The following is a 20,228-nucleotide window of genomic DNA, read 5'->3' as shown; positions in this document are numbered from 1 at the left end:
CCATCCCCCCCCAGCCGCCGGTGCCTTCCCCCCCCCGGGGGCTCTTTGTACACAGAAAATCCCAATTTTGGGGTCTTTTTTTTGGCAAATAAATCTCTTTTTGTAGCAAATCCCGGCCCTGTCACCCCCAGATCGGGGTCAGGGACAGCGGGGCGGCGTCCCCATGGTGTCCCTGAACATTTTGGGGGGGATTTGGGGGCTGCCCCCCCCAATCTGCCACCCCAGAGTCCTCTCTTAATTAAATAATTATTACAAAGGGTGGAGTTTAAATTCATTTTATTTTTAAGCCTTTCTCCAAAAATTGGGGGATCCTTACCCCCCCTCGCTTTGCCTTCAGCTCCGAGCTCAAACCCGAGGGAAAAGAGGGGAAAAAATGGGAAAAATTCCTTAAATTTGTGCAAAAAACCCCAATTTCACCCGCCCCCGCCCCAAGCCAGAAACTGGGTTTAAAATCCTGGAAATTGGGGCTGAAAATGTCCAAACTGGAACAGAGCAGGGGTGGAAATCCCCAAAAAATGTGACTGAAAGAGGGAAATGGGAATGAAAATCCTGCAGATGGGGCTGGAGGCCTGGAAATGGGAAAAAAATTCAGTTTTTTTGGGGCTGGAGGCCTGGACATGGGATTAAATTCAGGTTTTTGGGGTTGGGAGCCTGGAAATGGGATTAAATTCAGATTTTTGGGGCTGAACCCAAAACCTGGGCACTGAACTCCAAATTGGGATCAGAATTCCACGCTGGGCCCCAAACACAGAAATTGGGCTGAAAATCCTGGAAATTGGGACCAAAACTCCACAATTCTGGACTGAAATTGGGCCTAAAATCTTGATTTTTTTTTTTTTTTCTGACATCCAAACTGGGCTGAAACCCCTCCAATTTTATGGAAATCCCAAAATTTGACCGGGAAATGAAAAACCTGGGTGTAAAATCCTGGAAACTGGGAAGGGAACCCAAGGGTTCGGGCTGAAATCCTGGAATTTTGGGCTGAAATCCTGATTTATTGAGGGGGCTGAAATGATGGGATTTTTGGGCAATATCCTGGAATTTCAAGCCAACCTCCCCCACCCCTCATTCCTCCCAAATTCCCCCGATTTTCCCCTGATTTTGCCCCGATTTTCCCCCGAATTCCTCCAATTTTCCCCCAAATTCCCCCGATTCTCCCCCGAATTCTTCCAATTTTTCCCCAAATTACCCCAAATTCCCCTGATTTTCCCCTGAATTCCTGCAATTTTACCCTAAATTCCCTCGATTTTCTGCCAAATTCCCCCAATTTTCCCCTGAATTCCTCCAATTTTCCCCCAAATTTCCCCGATTTTACCCCAAACTCCTCCAATTTACCCGCAATTTACCCCGAATTTCCCCCGATTTTCCCCGAATCCCTCTGATTTTCCCCCAATTGTTCAGATTTTCCCCGAATTCCCCCGATTTTACCCCAAATTCCTCCGATTTCCCCCCGAATTCCCCCGATTTTACCCCAAACTCCTCCAATTTACCCGCAATTTACCCCGAATTTCCCCGAATTCCTCTGATTTTCCCCCAATTGCTCAGATTTTCCCCGAATTCCTCCGATTTTACCCCAAATTCCTCCGATTTCCCCCCGAATTCCCCCGATTTTCCCCGAATTCCTCCGATTTTACCCCAAATTCCCCCGATTTCCCCCCAAATTCCCCTGATTTTACCCCAAATTCCCCCGATTTTTCCCCAAATTTCCCTGATTTCCCCCAAATTCCTCTGATTTTACCCCAAATTTCACTGATTTTCCCCCAATTGCTCAGATTTCCCCTGAATTCCTCCGATTTTTCCTCAAATTCCCCCAATTTTTCCCCAAATTCCCCCGATTTTTCCCCAAGTTTCCCCCAAATTCCCCCGATTGGATTTTGGGGAGGGGGGATTGAAAGGGGAAAATGTGGGGAGGGGGGAGCAGCTGGGAACGGTCAAAGCCAACGAAAACACCCCGAAATTCTGAATACAAAACCCCCCAAAAACCAGGATCAACCCCCCCTCCTCTGCCCCGGGGGGGATTTTGGGGGGTCCAACCCCCCCCCAAGGATAAGTGCTCATTGAATTTGGGGAGGGGGCTGCAGAGGGGAGGGGCCCCAATCCAGGGTGGGTTGGGGGCTCCCCTGAAATTTACAGGTGGGGCCCCCCCGGTTTTGGGGTGGGGCCCCCCCGGTTTTGGGGTGGGGTCTCCTCTCTGGGGCCGGGGTCTCCCCTCTGGGGCCGGGGTCTCCCCCCCCTGGTCTGGGGGGATTTGGGGGGAATTGCACGAGAGGAGCGGGAACGGGGGAAAAGGGGAAAAATTCACCAAAATTCACCAAAATTCACCGAAATTCACCGAAAGCGTCAAAAAATGGGGAGAGGGAGGAAGAGGAGGGGAAGAGGAAGAGGAAGAGGAAGAGGAAGAGGAAGAGGAAGAGGAAGAGGAAGAGGAAGAGGAAGAGGAAGAGGAAGAGGAAGAGGAAGAGGAAGAGGAAGAGGAAGAGGAGGAAGAAAAATATGAAGAGGAAATGAGAGGAACAGGAAGAGGAGGAGAGGAAGAGGAAAAGAAGAGGAAGATGAGAGGAAGAGGAAGAGGAAGAGAAGAAGAGGAGAGGAAGAGGAAGATGAGAGGAAGAGGAGGCAGGGGAAGGCGGGGAAGGCTGAAGTGCAAATCGAGTTTTCTCGCGGCTCATTTTCTTGCTTTGGGTTGTCCTCGACGCCCCCAGGGGACACCGAGACCCCCCCAGTGGCACCCCCGGGGACAGAGGGGACAGCACAGCCCCCCCCCCCGTGGTGCCACCCCCAACAAACCCCGGGGGGCACAGACCCCTCCGCTGTCCCTGGGGGGGCCACCATGGGTGCCACCATGGGGGACAGCGGGGACAGCGAGGGGCGAGGGCGGCTCCGGAGCATGCAGGGGGTGGGACACGAGGGGGGACAGCTGGGGACAGCTGGGGACAGGTGGGGACAGCTCTGGGGACAGCTCGGGGACACCTCTGGGGACACTCACCCGCCCTGGCCGCGCCTTCGCTCCGCCGGCCGCTCCGGAGCCACCGCGGGGACACCCCTGGGGGGGGGGACACTGAGGGGACCCCGAGGGGGTCCTGGGGCAGCGCCTGTCACCCCTGGGGACAGCGGGGTGGCACCTGCGGGGTCCTCCCGGGGGAGGTGACACCCCTGGGTGCGCGGCCAGGGGGAGGTGACACCCCCAGGACACCCCCAGGAGCAGGGCAAGGGGGAGGTGACACCCCCAGGACACCCCTGGGTGCACGGCAAGGGGGAGGTGACACCCCCGGAGCGGGGCCAGGGGGAGGTGACACCCCCAGAATCAGCTCCCAAAGGGATTTGTCCCCCCTGGGATCAGGGAATCCCCCCGGGAGACGCCCCCAATCCCCCTGGGATCAGCACAGGCCGCCCCCACAATCTCCCCCCAAGGGAAGCGGGGAAGGCGCCCTTGCCAAAGTCTCTGGAAAAGGGAGAAAAAAGCTTTAACCATCCATGGAGCCAAGGGAGGGGGGCGAAAAGAAGGCAAAAAAGGGGCAAAAAACAACCCACAACACAAGGAGAAAGCGGCGGCGTTACAAAAGGAGCGGCGGGGCCGGGGCTGCTCCCGGCCTGGACAACCGGAGGAATCTCGGGCTGGGAACGGGGGCGGCTCGCCCTCTGAAATGTTTCTTTGTCTCTTTTGATTCTTTGCGTTTGTCTCGTGGGGCTGCGGGCTCTGCTCTCCCGGGGGCAGCCGGCGCTATTTCTGCCCGCTGATGGACTGCGATATGGAGCGGGGCGGGATCATATCCAGCAGGTACTCGCGCTGCCGGTCCGCCAGGCTCGACGCCTTGTGGCCCCCGATGCCGGCGTTCAGGTACGCGATGTTCACCCCTGCGGGGCGGCGGCCGCGTGGGGCACGGGGCCCACAGAGCCCAGGCCCCACCCCACCCCACGGCTCCCGCCCCATCCCGTACCTGGCATTCCCAGGAGCCCTCCGGCCACGGAGAGCTGCGGGGCCTGGGCGAAGTTGGAGAGCATGGAGCGGGCGGAGGTGGGAATGCCGCGCTGGAGGCTGCTCTGGGGCTGCGGGGCCTGGCCGGGCACGGGCACGGACACGGGCACGGACACGGACACGGACATGGACACAGACACGGACAAGGACATGCATTGGGATTGTTGGGAAGGGGGACAGAGGGCAGCCATTCCACCCCATCCTCATGGTCCCATCCCATGATCCCATCCCATGATTCCATCCTATTACCCCATGATCCTATCCCCTTATCCCATGATCCCATCCCATGGTCCCATCCCATTACCCCACAATCCCATCCCATGTTGCCATGGTCCCATCCCAATATCCCATGGTCCCATCCCATGATCCCATCTGATGACCCCATGGTCCCATCCCATGATCCCATCTCATGATCCCATGATCCCATGCCCTTATCCCATTATCCCAACCCATGATCCCATTATCCCATCCCATGGTCCCATCCCATTATCCCATCCCCTTATCCCATGATCCCATGCCCTTATCCCATTATCCCAACCCATGATCCCATTATCCCATCCCATGGTCCCATCCCATTATCCCATCCCCTTATCCCATGATCCCATGACTCCACAGTCCCATTACCCATCCCATGATCCCATCCCCATATCCCACGATCCCATCCCATGACCCCATTATCCCATCCCACGATCCCGTGACCCCACGATCCCGTGAGCCCAGGCCCCAGGGTCCCCGGGCCGTTCCCGCAGTCCCACCTGCCGGAGCGTGTGGTGCCGCAGGATCCCGTCCTGTTTGCCCACGCTGGGCACGGCGGGCGCGGCCGTGGGGGACAGCGCTGCCTGCTGCTGCAGCCGCTGCTCGATCTCCTGCGGGGGCAGCGTCAGCCCTCCCGTGGGAATGCCATCCCGCGGGAATGCCACCCCTCCATGGGAATGGCACCACATGGGAATGCCACCCCTTGGGAATGCCACCCCTCCCGTGGGAATGCCACCCCTCCATGGGAATGCCACCCCTTGGGAACGCCATCCCTTGGGAATGCCAACCCTCCCGTGGGAATGCCATCTCCTCCATGGGAATGCCATCTCCTCCATGGGAATGCCACCCCTCCATGGGAATGCCACCCCTCCCGTGGGAATGCCACCCCTCCATGGGAATGCCACCCCTCCATGGGAATGGCACCACATGGGAATGCCACCCCTTGGGAATGCCACCCCTCCCGTGGGAATGCCACCCCTCCATGGGAATGCCACCCCTCCATGGGAATGCCACCCCTCCCGTGGGAATGGCACCCCTCCATGGGAATGCCACCCCTTCCATGGGAATGGCACCCCTTGGGAACGCCACCCCTCCATGGGAATGCCACCCCTCCATGGGAATGCCACCCCTCCATGGGAATGCCACCCCTTCCCATGGGAACACTGTCCCTCGGGAATGCCACCCTACCCAACGCCCAAGGGAATGCCATCCCACTCAAATCCTCACACGGGCACGGACACGGGCACGGACACAGACATGGACACGGACATGGACAAGGACATGCATTGGGATTGTTGGGAAGGGGGACAGAGGGCAGCCATTCCACCCCATCCTCATGGTCCCATCCCATGATCCCATCCCATTACCCCACGATCCCATCCCATGTTGCCATGGTCCCATCCCAATATCCCATGGTCCCATCCCATGATCCCATCTCATGATCCCATGATCCCATGCCCTTATCCCATTATCCCAACCCATGATCCCATTATCCCATCCCAAGATCCCATCCCATGACCCCATTATCCCATCCCACGATCCCGTGACCCCACGATCCCGTGAGCCCAGGCCCCAGGGTCCCCGGGCCGTTCCCGCAGTCCCACCTGCCGGAGCGTGTGGTGCCGCAGGATCCCGTCCTGTTTGCCCACGCTGGGCACGGCGGGCGCGGCCGTGGGGGACAGCGCTGCCTGCTGCTGCAGCCGCTGCTCGATCTCCTGCGGGGGCAGCGTCAGCCCTCCCGTGGGAATGCCATCCCGCGGGAATGCCACCCCTCCATGGGAATGGCACCACATGGGAATGCCACCCCTTGGGAATGCCACCCCTCCCGTGGGAATGCCACCCCTCCATGGGAATGCCACCCCTCCATGGGAATGCCACCCCTCCATGGGAATGCCACCCCTCCATGGGAATGCCACCCCTTGGGAACGCCATCCCTTGGGAATGCCAACCCTCCCGTGGGAATGCCATCTCCTCCATGGGAATGCCATCTCCTCCATGGGAATGCCACCCCTCCATGGGAATGCCACCCCTCCATGGGAATGCCACCCCTTCCCATGGGAACACTGTCCCTCGGGAATGCCACCCTGCCCAACGCCCAAGGGAATGCCATCCCACTCAAATCCTCAGGACTGCCAACCTGGCTGGGATGGGATGAGTGGGATGGGACCAATGGGGTGGGATCAATGGGAACAATGGGATGGGATCAAAGGGAACAATGGGATGGAATAAATGGGATCAATGGGATGGGAATAATGGGATGGGATCAATGGGAAGGGATCAATGGGAACAATGGGATGGGATCAATGGCAAAAATGGGATGGAATAAATGGGATCAATGGGATGGGAATAATGGGATGGGATCAATGGGAAGGGATCAATGGGAACAATGGGAATGCCACCCCTCCATGGGAATGATGGCACCCCTTGGGAACGCCACCCCTCCATGGGAATGCCACCCCTCCATGGGAATGCCACCCCTCCATGGGAATGCCACCCCTCCATGGGAATGCCACCCCTTCCCATGGGAACACTGTCCCTCGGGAATGCCATACTGCTCAATCCCCACAGGAATGCCATCCCATTTAAATCCCCACAGGAATGCCACCCTGCCCAATGCCCAAGGGAATGCCATCCCACTCAAATCCTCAGGACTGCCAACCTGGCTGGGATGGGATGAGTGGGATGGGACCAATGGGGTGGGATCAATGGGAACAATGGGATGGGATCAAAGGGAACAATGGGATGGAATAAATGGGATCAATGGGATGGGAATAATGGGATGGGAACAATGGGAACAAATGGATCAATGGGAACAAATGGATCAATGGGAACAAATGGATCAATGGGAACAAATGGATCAATGGGAACAAATGGATCAATGGGAACAATGGGATGGGATCAATGGCAAAAATGGGATGGAATAAATGGGATCAATGGGATGGGAATAATGGATCCAATCCCATCCCATCCCATCCCATCCCATGGATCCCATCCCATGGATCCCATCCCATCCCATTGATCCCATCCATCCCATCCCATCGATGGCATGATCAGCATGGCACCGTTTCACCCCGGAACGCCCCAAATCGCGGTCGCAGCCCCGGCAATCCCTCCCCAGCTCCCTCTCCCCTGGGGCCGACGCCGGCAGTGACCTTGGCTGTCGATGACGCTCTGCACCACCTCCTCCAGCCCCACCATGTAGATGAACTCGCTGTTGGCGGCGCTGGGCAGGAAGTGCAGGAGCGGCGCCGGCGGCTTGGGCGGCGGGATCTCCAGGAGCGTCTTCTCCAGCTGCTTGCGCAGCGCCAGCTTGGCCGCCGCCTGCGAGTTGGCGGCGTCGGAGAGGGCGCTGGGGCTGGGGAGAGGGGACGACACGCGGGCCACCGAGCCCGGCTGCATGTGGGACGCGAGGTTCATGTAGATGGCGGAGGAGGACGAGCGCTGGCACGGCACCGAGGAGCCGGATTGCTGCGGGGGAGAGGGGATCAGCGGGAATGTGGGAGCAGCGGGAATGTGGGAGCAGTGGGAATGTGGGATTGGGGGGGGATTTGGGATCAGTTGGAATGTGGGATTGGGTGGGAATGTGGGACTGGGTGGGAATTTGGGATCAGGGTAGGAATTTGGGATCAGGTGGGAATTTGGGACCAGGTGGGAATTTGGGATCAGGGTGGGAATTTGGGATCAGGATGGGAATGTGAGACCAGGGTGGGAATTTGGGATCAGGCTGGAATTTGGGATTGCTGAGAGTGCCAGGCTCACAGACCCCCGGAGCGGGACACAGGGGCTGGGGAGTCCTGGGAATGCAGAGGGGAGGGGGAGCAGGGATGGACTGGGGGTGCGAGTTGTGCAAACCGGTCCAAACCAGTGCAAACCAGTCCAAACCAGTGCAAAGTGGTACAAACCAGTGCCCCAACCAGTGCTCAACCAGCCCCAACCAGTACAAAGCACTGCCCAAACCGGTACAAACCGGTAAAAAACGAGTGCAAAGCAGTGCAAACCGGTACCAACCAGTGCCCAAACAGCCCAAACCAGAGTCCAGGCAGTCCAAACCAGTGCCCAGGCAGTCCAAACCAGTGCCCGGGCAGCACACACCAGTGCAAAATGGTACCAACCAGTGCCCAACCAGTCCAAACCAGTGGCCAATCAGCCCAAACCAGTGCCCAGGCAGTACAAACCAGCACTCAACCAGCCCAAACCAGTGCAAAGTGGTACCAACCAGCGCCCAGGCAGCCCCAAGCAGTGCCCAGGCAGCCCCAAGCAGTGCCCAACCAGCCCAAACCAGTGCCCAAGCAGCCCAAACCAGAGTCCAGGCAGTCCAAACCAGTGCCCAGGCAGTCCAAACCAGTGCCCAGGCAGTCCACACCAGTTCAAAGTGGTACCAAGCAGTGCCCACCCAGCCCAAAGCAGTGAAAACCAGCCCCAGGCAGCCCCAGGCAGCGCCAGGCAGCCCCAGGCAGTGCCAGGCAGTGCCCAGGCAGCCGCAGGCAGCCCCAGGCAGTGCCAGGCAGCCCCAGGCAGTCCCCAGGCAGTGCCAGGCAGTGCCCAGGCAGCCGCAGGCAGCACCCACCGGCTGGTAGTTGATGGCCGGGCTCATGCCGGGCGTGGAGCTGCGGACCAGGCCGGGTTTCTGGGGCCCGCGCTGGCCCTGGAGCTGGGCGGGGCTGGGGGCGATGACGCGCTGGGACATCAGCATGTGGGGCAGGGCTGAGCTGGCGGCCGAGCGGATCACGCTGTGGCCCTGTGGGAACCCACGGGGGATCAGATGCCAGGAATCAGCTCTGGGATCGGCACAGCACAACCCCAAGCACCCCCCAGTGCTCCCTGAGCTCAGGAACAAAGTCATAGAAAAACGAGGGAAAGTTGAGCATTGATTCCCTGATCCATGGAATTCCTGCTTATCCACAATCCCAGTTAATCTCTAATGCCCCAAATCCTTTGTTTTTCCCCAAACTGTCCTGGATTTTACAGGACTGTGGTCCTTTCCCCAGCTCAAGCTGGCAGATCCCTATTTCCTGTGGGAGGCTGGAATTGCTCCAAGGAGAGCAGCAGAAATCCATGGAGCACACACTTCCAGTGTCTTCCCCTTTGGGAGCAGCAGGAAGGCTGCAGACCTTGGAGAATTCCCACCATCCTCATCCCACTCCAGCTGGACAATCAGAAGATCATGGAACATCCAGCTCCACAAGGATCACTGAGTCTAATTCCTGACAAACCCAAACCCAACCCAAGCACCACGAATTGAAGGAATTCCTCCACCTCTTGGAAAAAGCCCCTGGGCTCTGTGTGCCTCCACCAAAATCAGCATTCTCCAGGAGAAACGGGAACGCTCACCTGTAATGTCCTTAAATTCTGCGGCTCCACCCCCTGGGCTCCGGGCCGGGAGGGGATCTTGGACAGGCCCTGCTGTCCCACGTGGGCAGGGGACGGCTGCACGATGGACGCGGCGTTCTGGACAACGGGAGTCTGGGGGGCAGCAGGGAGAGCCAGATCAGCAGGACTCCACGGGCAGAGCCGTGGGTTTGTCCTCCCGGGGGGATTGGTGAGGGAACCCCAGAGGTGGAGTGAAGGATCCGTGTGCTCCTGTTATCCCACCCCTCACCTTCTGCACCACGTTCTCCTTCTGGAGCTGGCTCTGCCGCAGCTTCTTCAGGAGCACCAGCCGGGCCTCCTCCAGCCTCAGCTCGTCCCGGAGCTGCTTGATCAGCTGCTGCCGCTCCTCCAGGCTCTTCCCCTGGAAAACACCCCACACCGGGCAGGACGTGAGCAGGGGAGGGGGCAAAGCTGAGCCCGAGTGGGAATTCGGACCACGGCTGAGAGAAACGGGGGCCTGCACCCAGAACTTGCTGAGAAACGCCCTAAATCCTTCAGGCACCCCCAGCCCGTGCCCTTCCCGGGATGGAATTCCCGTTTCCTCACCTTGAACATCTCCAGGTTGGCCGCCTTGAGCCGCTCCTCCATGCGGGAGCTGGAGCGGGGGCTGGAGGCCTCGTTGTCCGACAGGACGATGATGTCTGGGGACGGGGTCAAGCGGCCCCGGTCCTGGTCACTGCAGGGGGAAAGGAATCCCACTGAACCCAAATCCGGGATCTGGGGAACCCCACTGAGCCAGAGTCTGGGATCTGGGGAGCCCCACTGAGGGGAGCCCCACTGAGCCACAATGTGGGGTTTTGGGAGCCCCACTGAGCCACAATGTGGGGTTTTGGGAGCAGGATCCCCCTCGTTCCAGCGCGGATCCGGAGCAGCGCGGCTCCCACAGACACCAGGAGGGAAGGGCTCCCTCAAAAGCCCTCCCTCACCCCCCAGGTCCCTCTCCAGGGGTGCAAATCCCACCTGGGAATCAGGTGGGAACCAGGAGCGTGTCCTGGGGCTGGGGTGGGAGGGAGTGGCAGGGATGCTCCAGCCTGGAATTGCTCATCCTCACTGCGGTGGAGAAGGGGCCGAGCCCCCCCGCTAAGGGCACCACTCCAAGCCTATCCCAAGCCAAATCTATTGGAAAAGCTCATTCCATAAAGGAAAACCTGCATGAATATCCAACTGATCCATGATGAGACTGGGAAACCAAAGGAGCAGCAGGGAAAAGAAATAAACCAAAAATCAGTGGTGGAGTCCAGCAGGATCCAGGATCATCCCGGGAAGGAGACTCCAAGAAAAGCTCTTTGCTGCCCTGGATTTCATTGCTGCTGCTGGAATGGAAAACTGTGGGATAATCCAGCATGGAGCAGTGGGAACGCCGGGCTCAGAGGTAATTCCAGCTCCCTGGAAGGTCCCTGGAGTGAGGGGAGAGCGTGGAATGTCTCATCCCAAACTGAGCTCTGAACAGCCAGGAGGGAGCCCAGAGCCAAATCCCAGCTCCCAGGGTGGGAAGACACTCAGAGCTGGGACTGCCTTCATCTCCCAAACATTCCAGCTGGTTTTGTGGATATTCCAAAGCGCCAGGGCACGGAGCAGCCCCTGCTCCAGCAGAGAAATTCCAGAGCATCCCAAGGAGAAGGAGCCAGTGGGAGCCCATCCAGAAAAAGCATCCCAGGAGCTCCAGACTGGGCTGGCACATCTGGACGGCACCTTCAGCTGTCCTAGAGCTCCCGGGGATCATTTGGCAGGAACACCCCAATACATCCAGGCAGGACTGCTGACATTCCACCAGGGAATAAGGCAGAGCCAGAGTCCAAATCCAAGAGGGAAAATGGATCCATCCATGAGGAATCAGCAGTTTTGGATTTCCTTTGTCCAGGGAAGAGCAGAATTCCAACAGAATCACTGGAGGAGGAGCCACGGCGAGGGAGGCAGGCAGAGGTGAGGAGAGGTGGAGCACATTCCCGAGGAAAATGCAGGAAAACGAGACATTCCCAGTCTCACTTCTCAACTCGGAGTGGAGCATTCCCAGCTCTTTCCAGGGCTGATTTCCTGGTCCAGGTGTCTGTGTGTGATGCTGGTGCCCCACTGGGAACCCTCACATTGCACAACATCCAAGGAATTCCGCTGAGGATGCAGCCCACGACTCCTCAGGGACACCTCCCCTCTCCCAGGCTGCTCCAAGCCTCGTCCAGCCTGGCCTCAGCCACTTCCAGGGATGAGAAATCCACAAATCCCCGTGCAACCTGTGCCACCCTCACAGGGAACAATTCCTTCCTCTGAGCCACTCCCCCTGCCACCCTCACAGGGAACAATTCCTTCCTGCTTCCTTCCTCTGAGCCACTCCCCCACATCCCACCATTCCCAAATCCCTCCCCAGCCCTGGGTGTCACCAGAACGGCCTCTCCAGGACGCCCCAAACCCCATTTCATTCCCAACCCGGCTCCCCCCACCCCGCCAGACCCCGGAATTCCCAGCACCCACCTCCTCCTGGCGCTCATGTCCACGGGCTCGTCGTTGATGTTCTCCTTGCCCGGCCGGGCCGCGCTCCGCCCGTCGCCGTGGGGCCGCAGGCTCCCGTTGAGCTTCTCCTCGTAGCCCTTGATCCCGTCCGGCTTCACCGGGAGCTCGTGGGGCACCTCCAGCCCCGCCAGGTCCTTGCGCTTGAGCAGCGCCAGCATCTTCAGCCTCTCCATGGCCTCGTGTCCCTCCATCTTCAGCCGCTTGGCCAGGACGTCGTCGCGCTCCTCCGCCGGCTCCAGGCTCCGCTTGAGCAGGTTCAGGCGCAGCGCGTCCTCCGTCATCCGGTCCATCCTGAGGGACAGGGACAGGGACACTGTCAGTGCCAAGGAGCCCCCAGGATCCCCCCCGAGCTCAGCTCGGCTTCCTCGGAGAGCTCTGATCTCCTCATGGAGCTCCGACCTCCAGGAGAGCTCCAATCTCAGAGACTCCGACCTCCAGGAGAGCTCCAATCTCAGAGAGCTCCGACCTCCAGAGAGCTCCAATCTCAGAGAGCTCTGATCTCCAGGAGAGCTCCAATCTCACAGAGCTCTGATCTCCTCATGGAGCTCCGACCTCCAGAGAGCTCCGATCTCACAGAGCTCCGACCTCCAGGAGAGCTCCAACCTCTTGGAGAGCTCCAATCTCACAGAGCTCCAACCTCCAGAGAGCTCCGATCTCACAGAGCTCCGATCTCACAGAGCTCCGATCTCCTCACGGAGCTCCCACCTCCCCAGTCCCCATCCAGGTCAGGAGTTTCCCCCTCTGAAATCCCTGAGAACAGCAGCACAATCCCTCTTTCAGGATTAAACCCCATGGATGCGGCTCAGCAAGGAAGGGGAGCTGGGATGAACCCCTCGGGAGCCCTGGAATGCCAGGAAATCCCCACCGCGGTTCTCCAGGCAGGAATGCTCGGCAGCTCCGGGGATGGAGGCTCGGGCAGGTCCATCCCCGCCCTCCCACCTCTCCTGCTCCCCCGCCTCAGCTCCAGGTGCAGGAATGCCCTCTGGAAAACAGGCAGGAGCCCATCCCAACCCCATCCCAAGCCTGGAGCCCATCCCAGCCCCATCCCAATCCCGCTCCCAGGCTGATAAGGAACCAGCTCCGACAACAAAGAGCCACGGGAGCTCCACCTGCAAACCAGCTGGGCGAGGCCTTTCCCTGCGGAGCAGGGCTGGGGACCAGCACAAACACCTGGGGAATAGGTGGGAATTCCATGTGGCCGGCCCGGGAACACCGGGAATCCCTTGCTCCGCAGGGAACAGAAAGTGTCCCTGCTCTGAGCGGCCGGAGCCGGGCACCTGGAGCTGCTCCACACCTGCCTGAAGCCGGCTCCGAGTCATGCCTGGGATAAACCCTCCCCGAGCCAAACTCCTGCCAGGAGAAGGCTCTGGCTCGGGTACAAACCCCTGGAATGACGCATCCCTCCATCGGCACACGAGCTCGGCTCCCGCTGGAGACAGCAGCAGCGGGGAGGGCAGCGGGCAAAGCCATGGAAATGCCAAATATGATGTGAAAAGAAGCCGGCCGAGGAGCACCGAGGGCTCTTCCCTACCTGCTCATCCCGTCTCTCCGCACGTCTCCCAAATTTAGCCCAGCAAGCCGGGACAGGCCGCGGGAGCTGCTCCCGCCCCCGTCCCGCAGGAGTGACCCCGGGGGGATCGGGGATGTTCCAGACACCCCGGGAGCGCTCGGAGCCGCGCCCAGCGCTGCGGCTGGAGCCGCTGGGAGCGCGCCAGCAGCCCGGGAGCGCGGCCAGGAACGGCACCGCTGGGAAGGAGACAGCAGGGCAAGGAGGGAGAGGGCCCCAGGACCAACATCCCGCTGGCCAGGAGCTCCCCACGGAGCCCTGAGCCCAGCACGGAGCTGGGATCCAGCACGGAGATCCAGCATCTCCCGGAGCTGGGATCCAGCAGGGAGATCCAGCGTCTCCGAGCTGGGATCCAGCAGGGAGATCCAGGATCTCCAGGACCAACATCCCACAGGACAGGAGGACAGGAGCTCCCCACGGAGCCTTGAGCCCAGCACGGAGCTGGGATCCAGCAGGGAGACCCAGGACCAACATCCCACAGGACAGGAGCTCCCCACGGATACCTGAGCTCAGCACGGAGCTGGGATCCAGCAGGGAGACCCAGGACCAACATCCCACAGGACAGGAGCTCCCCACGGATACCTGAGCTCAGCACGGAGCTGGGATCCAGCACGGAGATCCAGGATCTCCAGGACCAACATCCCACTGGACAGGAGCTCCCCATGGATACCTGAGCCCAGCACGGAGCTGGGATCCAGCAGGGAGATCCAGGACCAACTTCCTGCTCGTTCTCTCCAGGGGGTGGAAGGATCCCACCGGAATTCCAGAGACATCCCCCAGTCCCTGCTCCATCACCAAGGTGGTCTCCCAGCGCCCTCCCCTCTGGCATTCCAAACAAATCCAAAGTGCCGTTACCGGGAATGGGGCCCACCACTATTTAATCCACTCCAGAGGTTTTCCAGGCTCGGCCAGATCCAATAAAAATTAAATTCGGCTTCAGATTCGCTATTGAATGGGGCCCTTTGGCTGGAGGGGGAAGGGCCGGATCCACTGGGAATTTCCAGAGCGCTGGGAAAGCCAGGGGAGAGCTCCTGATTCCATCCAGAAATCCACAGCAAAGAGCAGGAATGACTGCAATCCCAGGAGCTGCTCTGGAGGTCGGGCAGGCAGCAGGATCCGTGCTGGCCCCGCTCCGGTCCCGGCACATCCCAAACCGGATCATCCGGCCCCGCCGCCCTCCGGCACGGCCCCGGGGGCTCCGCCACATCCCAGGGAACAGCCTCGGCCTCTCCCTTCAGCTTCATCCAAAAAAATCCTCCTCACTGCAACCAGATTCCCAAATGGTGGCAAAACCCCTGGAAAACAGGAGCTAAATCCACGGTGTGCCCCGGACTGGGATTATCCCTGGGAGCACCTGGGAGCCAGGGGAGAGCCAGGACTCCAGAGTGGGACGAGCAGGGTCGGCTGGACGGGCCTGGCTGACCTTGGAAGGCTTTCCAGGAATGCCAGTGTGTCCCCACAGCCCTTCCCAGCCTCCGTGGGGACGCTGCTCCCGTCCCTGCTGCGGCTCCACGCGCTGCCCGGCACGTTCCGCTGGCTCCGGGGCTGCTCCTGCTCCAGAGGGCCCGGCACGACGGGTTTGGAGTTCACAGGCAAACAAAGCAGCACCCCCTTTTCCATGGATGTTGGATGTGGCGCCCACAGGGGAAAATATCCAACAAAGAGAATCCTCAGCGGGAGGATTTGAAAGGCTGGAACGAGCGAGCTGGGCCAAAAGAAGGAATATTCCAGGAAGAAGTGGGAATATCCAGGGAGAGATGCAGCCAGGAGGGAAAACATCCCGGGATTTACCCGATGGAATCCAGAACCAAGACTCAGCAGCACTGGGAATTAATTCCAGGCAGAGTTGATCCAGGGAGGTCCCAGCCCCTTCGCAGCCTCCCTGGAGGGTTTTCCGTTGGGTCAATCCCCAGGTTGGCCTTCCAGTTCCAATTCCCAGGACCCTCCGGAGCTCATGGAGGGGTTGTAATTCCTGATCCAGCACGAGGAATTATTCCTGATCCACCAGGAGGGATCCCTGATCCTCCAGGAGGAATCACTGATCCCCCAGGAACAATCCCTGATTCCCCAGGAGGGATCCCTGATCCTCCAGGAACAATCCCTGATCCACCAGGAGGGATCCCTGACCCACCAGGAGGAATCCCTGATCCCCCAGGAACAATCCCTGATCCCCCAGGAGGGATCCCTGATCCCCCAGGAACGATCCCTGTTCCTCCAGGAGGGATCCCTGATCCACCAGGAGGAATCCCTGACCCACCAGGAGGAATCCCTGATCCCCCAGGAACAATCCCTGATCCCCCAGGAGGGATCCCTGATCCCCCAGGAACGATCCCTGATCCCCCAGGAGGGATCCACGTGCCCCCAGTGCCACGAGGTCTCCCCAGCACCCTCTGGTTTCCAGCCCCTCTCCAGCAGCGCTGGAATTCCGCTGAGCGGATCCCTGGGATCCAAGGCAGTGAGGATGGAAATCAGGGATAAACCTGCCCAGAGCCTGCTCTGCTCCTGGGGAAGCTCTGGAATTCCCAGGCAGAGGCAGCCTCAGGGGACACAGAGCACCCCCAGTCTCCATTTGGGGCTGGAATGCCAGAATTCATCCCAGAATCCAAACCCCTAAGGCTGCATCCCCGGGGGCTCCAGCACCATCCCGGGCACTCCAAACCCAGGACACCACTCGGATCTGAGACCGCTGGAATAAAACCCGTCCAAATCCAATTAAAGCCCCGTTTTCCCGGGATCAGGGAGCGGGAACCAGAGAGATCCAACTCCTGCAGCTCACCTGGGCGCGCTCCCGCTGCCTGGACCCCCCCAAATCCCAGCATCCGGCGTCAAGCCCGGCTGATCCCGTGGGAAATGCACAGGGCTGGCTCCTCATCCGGAGCCATCCGGCCCAAATCCTGCTCCAGGGGCTTCCCGGAGCCCGGCACGAGGCGGCTCCAATCCCATCTGGGCTCGGCACATCCCGACGCCGGCGTCGTAAAAGGCGTTCCGGCATGGAACACAAAATGGCTGGCTCCCAGGGCGAGCATTCCCAAGGAACGCCAGGAAAAGGATAATAACCTAAAAAGGTAATTAGGATTTAACGGCTCGGCGGCCGGGAGCGGGATCCGGAGCGGGATCCGGGAAAGGGAAGGGGAAAAAAAAGCTCCACGGCTGAACAAAACCCCTGCTGCTCCCGATCCTGCTGCTCCAGGAATCCCCAGAACAGCCGGCTCCGTGCAGGAATTCCGAGGCAGGTGAGGGAGGCTGAGATTTTCTCCGGGATTAAAGCAACACCCAGAACCCACAGGGACACGGCTGCTCCCGGGAGGGAACGGGAACACGGCGGAAGATTTGGGAAGGCAAACGGAAAGGTCGGGATGGGAGCAAGCCCTGGGATGTGGCAGAGTGGGAATTCCTGTGGAGCAAACTGCTCCAGGAGCTCTGCTGCTCCCGTTCCTGGATCCCAACACGGGGACAGCGGTGCCTGCTGCGACACACCGGTGCCAGAGCCTGGATATCCAGGATTCCAGATCTCCCAGAGCCTGGATATCCCAGATTCCAGATCCCCCAGAGCCTGGATATCCCGGCCTCCAGATCTCCCAGAGCCTGGATATCCAGGACTCCAGATCTCCCAGAGCCTGGATATCCAGGATCCCAGATCTCCCAGAGCCTGGATATCCCAGATTCCAGATCTCCCAGAGCCTGGATATCCAGGATTCCAGATCTCCCAGACCCTGGATCTCTCAGATTCCTCATCTCCCAGACCCTGGATCTCCTGGATTCCAGATCTCCCAGAGCCTGGATATCCCAGACCCTGGATATCTCAGATTCTGGATCTCCCAGACCCTGATCGCTCAGATTCCAGGTCTCCCAGACCCAGGATCCCCCTGATCCCGAATCTCCCAGACGCTGGATCTCTCAAATTCCAGATCTCCCAGACCCTGGATCTCCTGGATTCCAGATCTCCCAGAGCCTGGATATCCCAGACCCTGGATCTCTCAGATTCTGGATCTCCCAGACCCAGGATCCCCGTGATTCCGAATCTCCCAGACGCTGGATCTCTCAAATTCCAGATCTCCCAGACCCTGGATCCCCTCAATTCCAGAACTGCCAAACCCTGGATCTCCCAGACCCTGGATCTCTCAGGTTCCAGAACTCCCAGACCCTGGATCTCCTGGATTCTGGGTCTCCCAGACCCAGTTTATGTCCCAGACCCTGGATCTCTCAAATTCCAGATCTCCCAGACTCTGGATCTCTCAGATTCCAGATCTCCGGGAGGGGGCAGCAGGCGGCCGGGGCCGGCCGGGGCCCCGCGCTCCATCGCCCGCCGAGCCGCAGCCGCAGCCCGAGCCCGAGCGGGCCCTTCCCTGCCAATCATGCGCGTTCTGTTTTATTAAACAAAAGAAAAGGGGGATGCTGACTTTTTCCCATGATGCCTCGCGGGGCAGGGAAAAAGAGAAGGGAGAGGGAAAAAAAAAAATAAAAAAAAAGGGAATTCAGATTCCAGATCTCCCAGACTCTGGATCTCTCAGATTCCAGATCTCCCAGACCTGGATCTCCCGATTCCGGATCTCCACCCCCAGCTCGGGATGTCCTCAGATTCTGCAGCTCCGGGTCAAGTACAAAACGAACAATGGGAAGCAGGAAAAGCGGGAAAGGAGGAAAATCCTCCCCCCCAAGAAGTGCTTCCCTTCCCTCCTAAGTTTGTGTTCTTGTCCAACTCCATTCCTCGGGAGCAGGGAATGCCGGGGCCACGGCCTCACACCTCGTCCCACCCCAGGATTTTTGGGATGTGGGAGGAGAGCAGGAATTCCAGAAGCTGCTTTATGCCTTGAAACGAGGGGCAAAAGACCCCAAAACCCCACAAAGTCTTAAACGAGGGCTAAAAAATTGCAGGCCATCCAGCGGGGACGGCCCGTTTTGGGAAAATCCAGCTGGGAAACGCTCCGGGAAAATGAAATGCAATAAAAAAAAGGATGGGATGGAGGGGGGGCAGGGAGAGGCCGGCCCCGGCCCCCTCCCCATCCGGGATGACGCAGACTTCCCAGGCTCCCTTATATAACGCTTCCCCATTTCCTCGACTGCGGGCGCTGCCTTTGTGCGGCTCCGCCGGGGCCATCGATCACCGATTAACGATCCAATCGATAATTAAATCCAGCACCACCGGGAAGCGTGGGGCGGGGGGGGACAGGGATCCGAGGGGTTCCGTTATTGCCGGTGTTTCTGTCGCCCCTCCAGCCGGAGGGAGGTGGGATTGGAGCACGGTGGGAGCATGGGTGAGGTGGGGAATGGGGGAGGGAAGGCAGAAGGGAATCACGACAGCAAATCCCAGCACCAGCGCTCGTTTTCTCCTCAAAACACTCCCTCGAGACATTCCCAAAAATCAAAATAACGCTAAAAAAACCAACAACAAAAAGCGCAGCAAAGCAGCTGGGCTCGTCCTCAAGGAACCCTTTTGTCCGCTCCGAATTGCCGACAAACCCCGGCACGGTCCGAGGGATACTTACAGCTCCAAGATTCCCGCGGCCTCGAGTTGCCAGGAAAAGCGGGGAGCAGCTCGGGGGGGTTAAAAAAAAAATTTGAATGAAAAAAAAAAAATTTAACAAAAAAAAGAAGGAAAAAAAGAAAAATTCCGGTCGTGACCGGTTTGGCATCTCCCGACATGGAACTGGCTCCGGATTTTGGGGGGGGTTAATTTTTTTCCTGGGATTTCGGCGCTGGCGCGGCCGCCCCCTCCCCGCTCCCCCTCCCCCCTCTCCGCCGCCGCTTCACTTCCGCCAAACTTTGTCTTCATTCATGGAAGCTCCTTCCCTCCCCTGGAATTTTAACTGTTTCCCTCCCGAAACGGAGGCTCGGGGCCGCCGGGATCCGCCCCTCCCGCTGCCCAAAAAGCCAAAAAACCGAGGTGGGGTCCGGCGGCAGAGCGGCCTCGGGACCCCCAGCCCACGGAGGGGGAGGCCGAGGGTGGAGCGGGGGTCCGGGGATGGGCAGGGATGGGCCGGGGGTCCGGGGATGGGCCGGGGGTCTGGGGATGGGCCGGGGGTCCGGGGATGTCCCGGGATGTCCTGGGGGTCCTGGGACGTCCCAGGGATCCCAGAATGTGCCCAGGGATCCCAGAACGTGCCCAAGGAATCCAGAATGTGCCCAGGGATCCAGGATTGGGCTGAGGGATCCAGGAATGTGCCCAGGATCCCAGGGAAGTTTCCCGGGAGCGGGGGTCCGGGGATGGGCAGGGATGGGCCGGGGGTCCGGGGATGGGCCGGGGGTCCGGGGATGGGCCGGGGGTCTGGGGATGGGCCGGGGGTCCGGGGATGTCCCGGGATGTCCTGGGGGTCCTGGGACGTCCCAGGGATCCCAGAATGTGCCCAGGGATCCCAGAACGTGCCCAAGGAATCCAGAATGTGCCCAGGGATCCAGGATTGGGCTGAGGGATCCAGGAATGTGCCCAGGATCCCAGGGAAGTTTCCCGGGGATTTGGATGAAGATGCCAGGGACTGTGCCCAGGGATCCCAGACCGTGCCCAGGATCCCAGAATGTGCCCAGGGGTCCCAGGGAAGTTTCCCAGGGATGTGGACG

General features: G+C 59.6%; 2 protein-coding genes across 2 annotated transcripts in view; one reads left to right on the top strand and one right to left on the bottom strand.

Moving 5' to 3' along the window:
* The window catches only part of SLC27A3 (solute carrier family 27 member 3), a 6,959-nt gene extending 3,491 nt beyond the window's left edge, over positions 1–3,468 (top strand). Inside the window, exon 8 of the mRNA XM_039710195.1 lies at positions 3,412–3,468. Within this exon, the coding sequence (XP_039566129.1) occupies positions 3,412–3,468 (57 nt within the window). The remainder of the gene's footprint in view (positions 1–3,411) is intronic.
* Positions 2,516–19,192, bottom strand: GATAD2B (GATA zinc finger domain containing 2B). The gene is made up of 12 exons (XM_039710194.1): positions 19,160–19,192; positions 12,068–12,397; positions 10,148–10,277; positions 9,831–9,962; positions 9,563–9,694; positions 8,799–8,969; positions 7,301–7,699; positions 5,780–5,946; positions 5,106–5,247; positions 4,732–4,884; positions 3,939–4,056; positions 2,516–3,855 (listed from the first exon to the last, which is right to left on the bottom strand). The coding sequence occupies exons 2-12, from the start codon at positions 12,394–12,396 to the stop codon at positions 3,722–3,724; spliced, it is 2,007 nt and encodes a 668-aa protein (XP_039566128.1). The 5' UTR covers position 12,397; positions 19,160–19,192; the 3' UTR covers positions 2,516–3,721.
* Positions 19,193–20,228: the final 1,036 nt, after the last annotated feature.

The sequence above is a fragment of the Passer montanus genome, unplaced genomic scaffold (assembly GCF_014805655.1).
Source record: "Passer montanus isolate IOZ18808 unplaced genomic scaffold, ASM1480565v1 scaffold224, whole genome shotgun sequence".
Classification (NCBI taxonomy): domain Eukaryota; kingdom Metazoa; phylum Chordata; class Aves; order Passeriformes; family Passeridae; genus Passer; species Passer montanus.
Note: the sequence above shows the minus strand (reverse complement) of the source record. Positions and strands in the feature narration are given on the sequence as shown.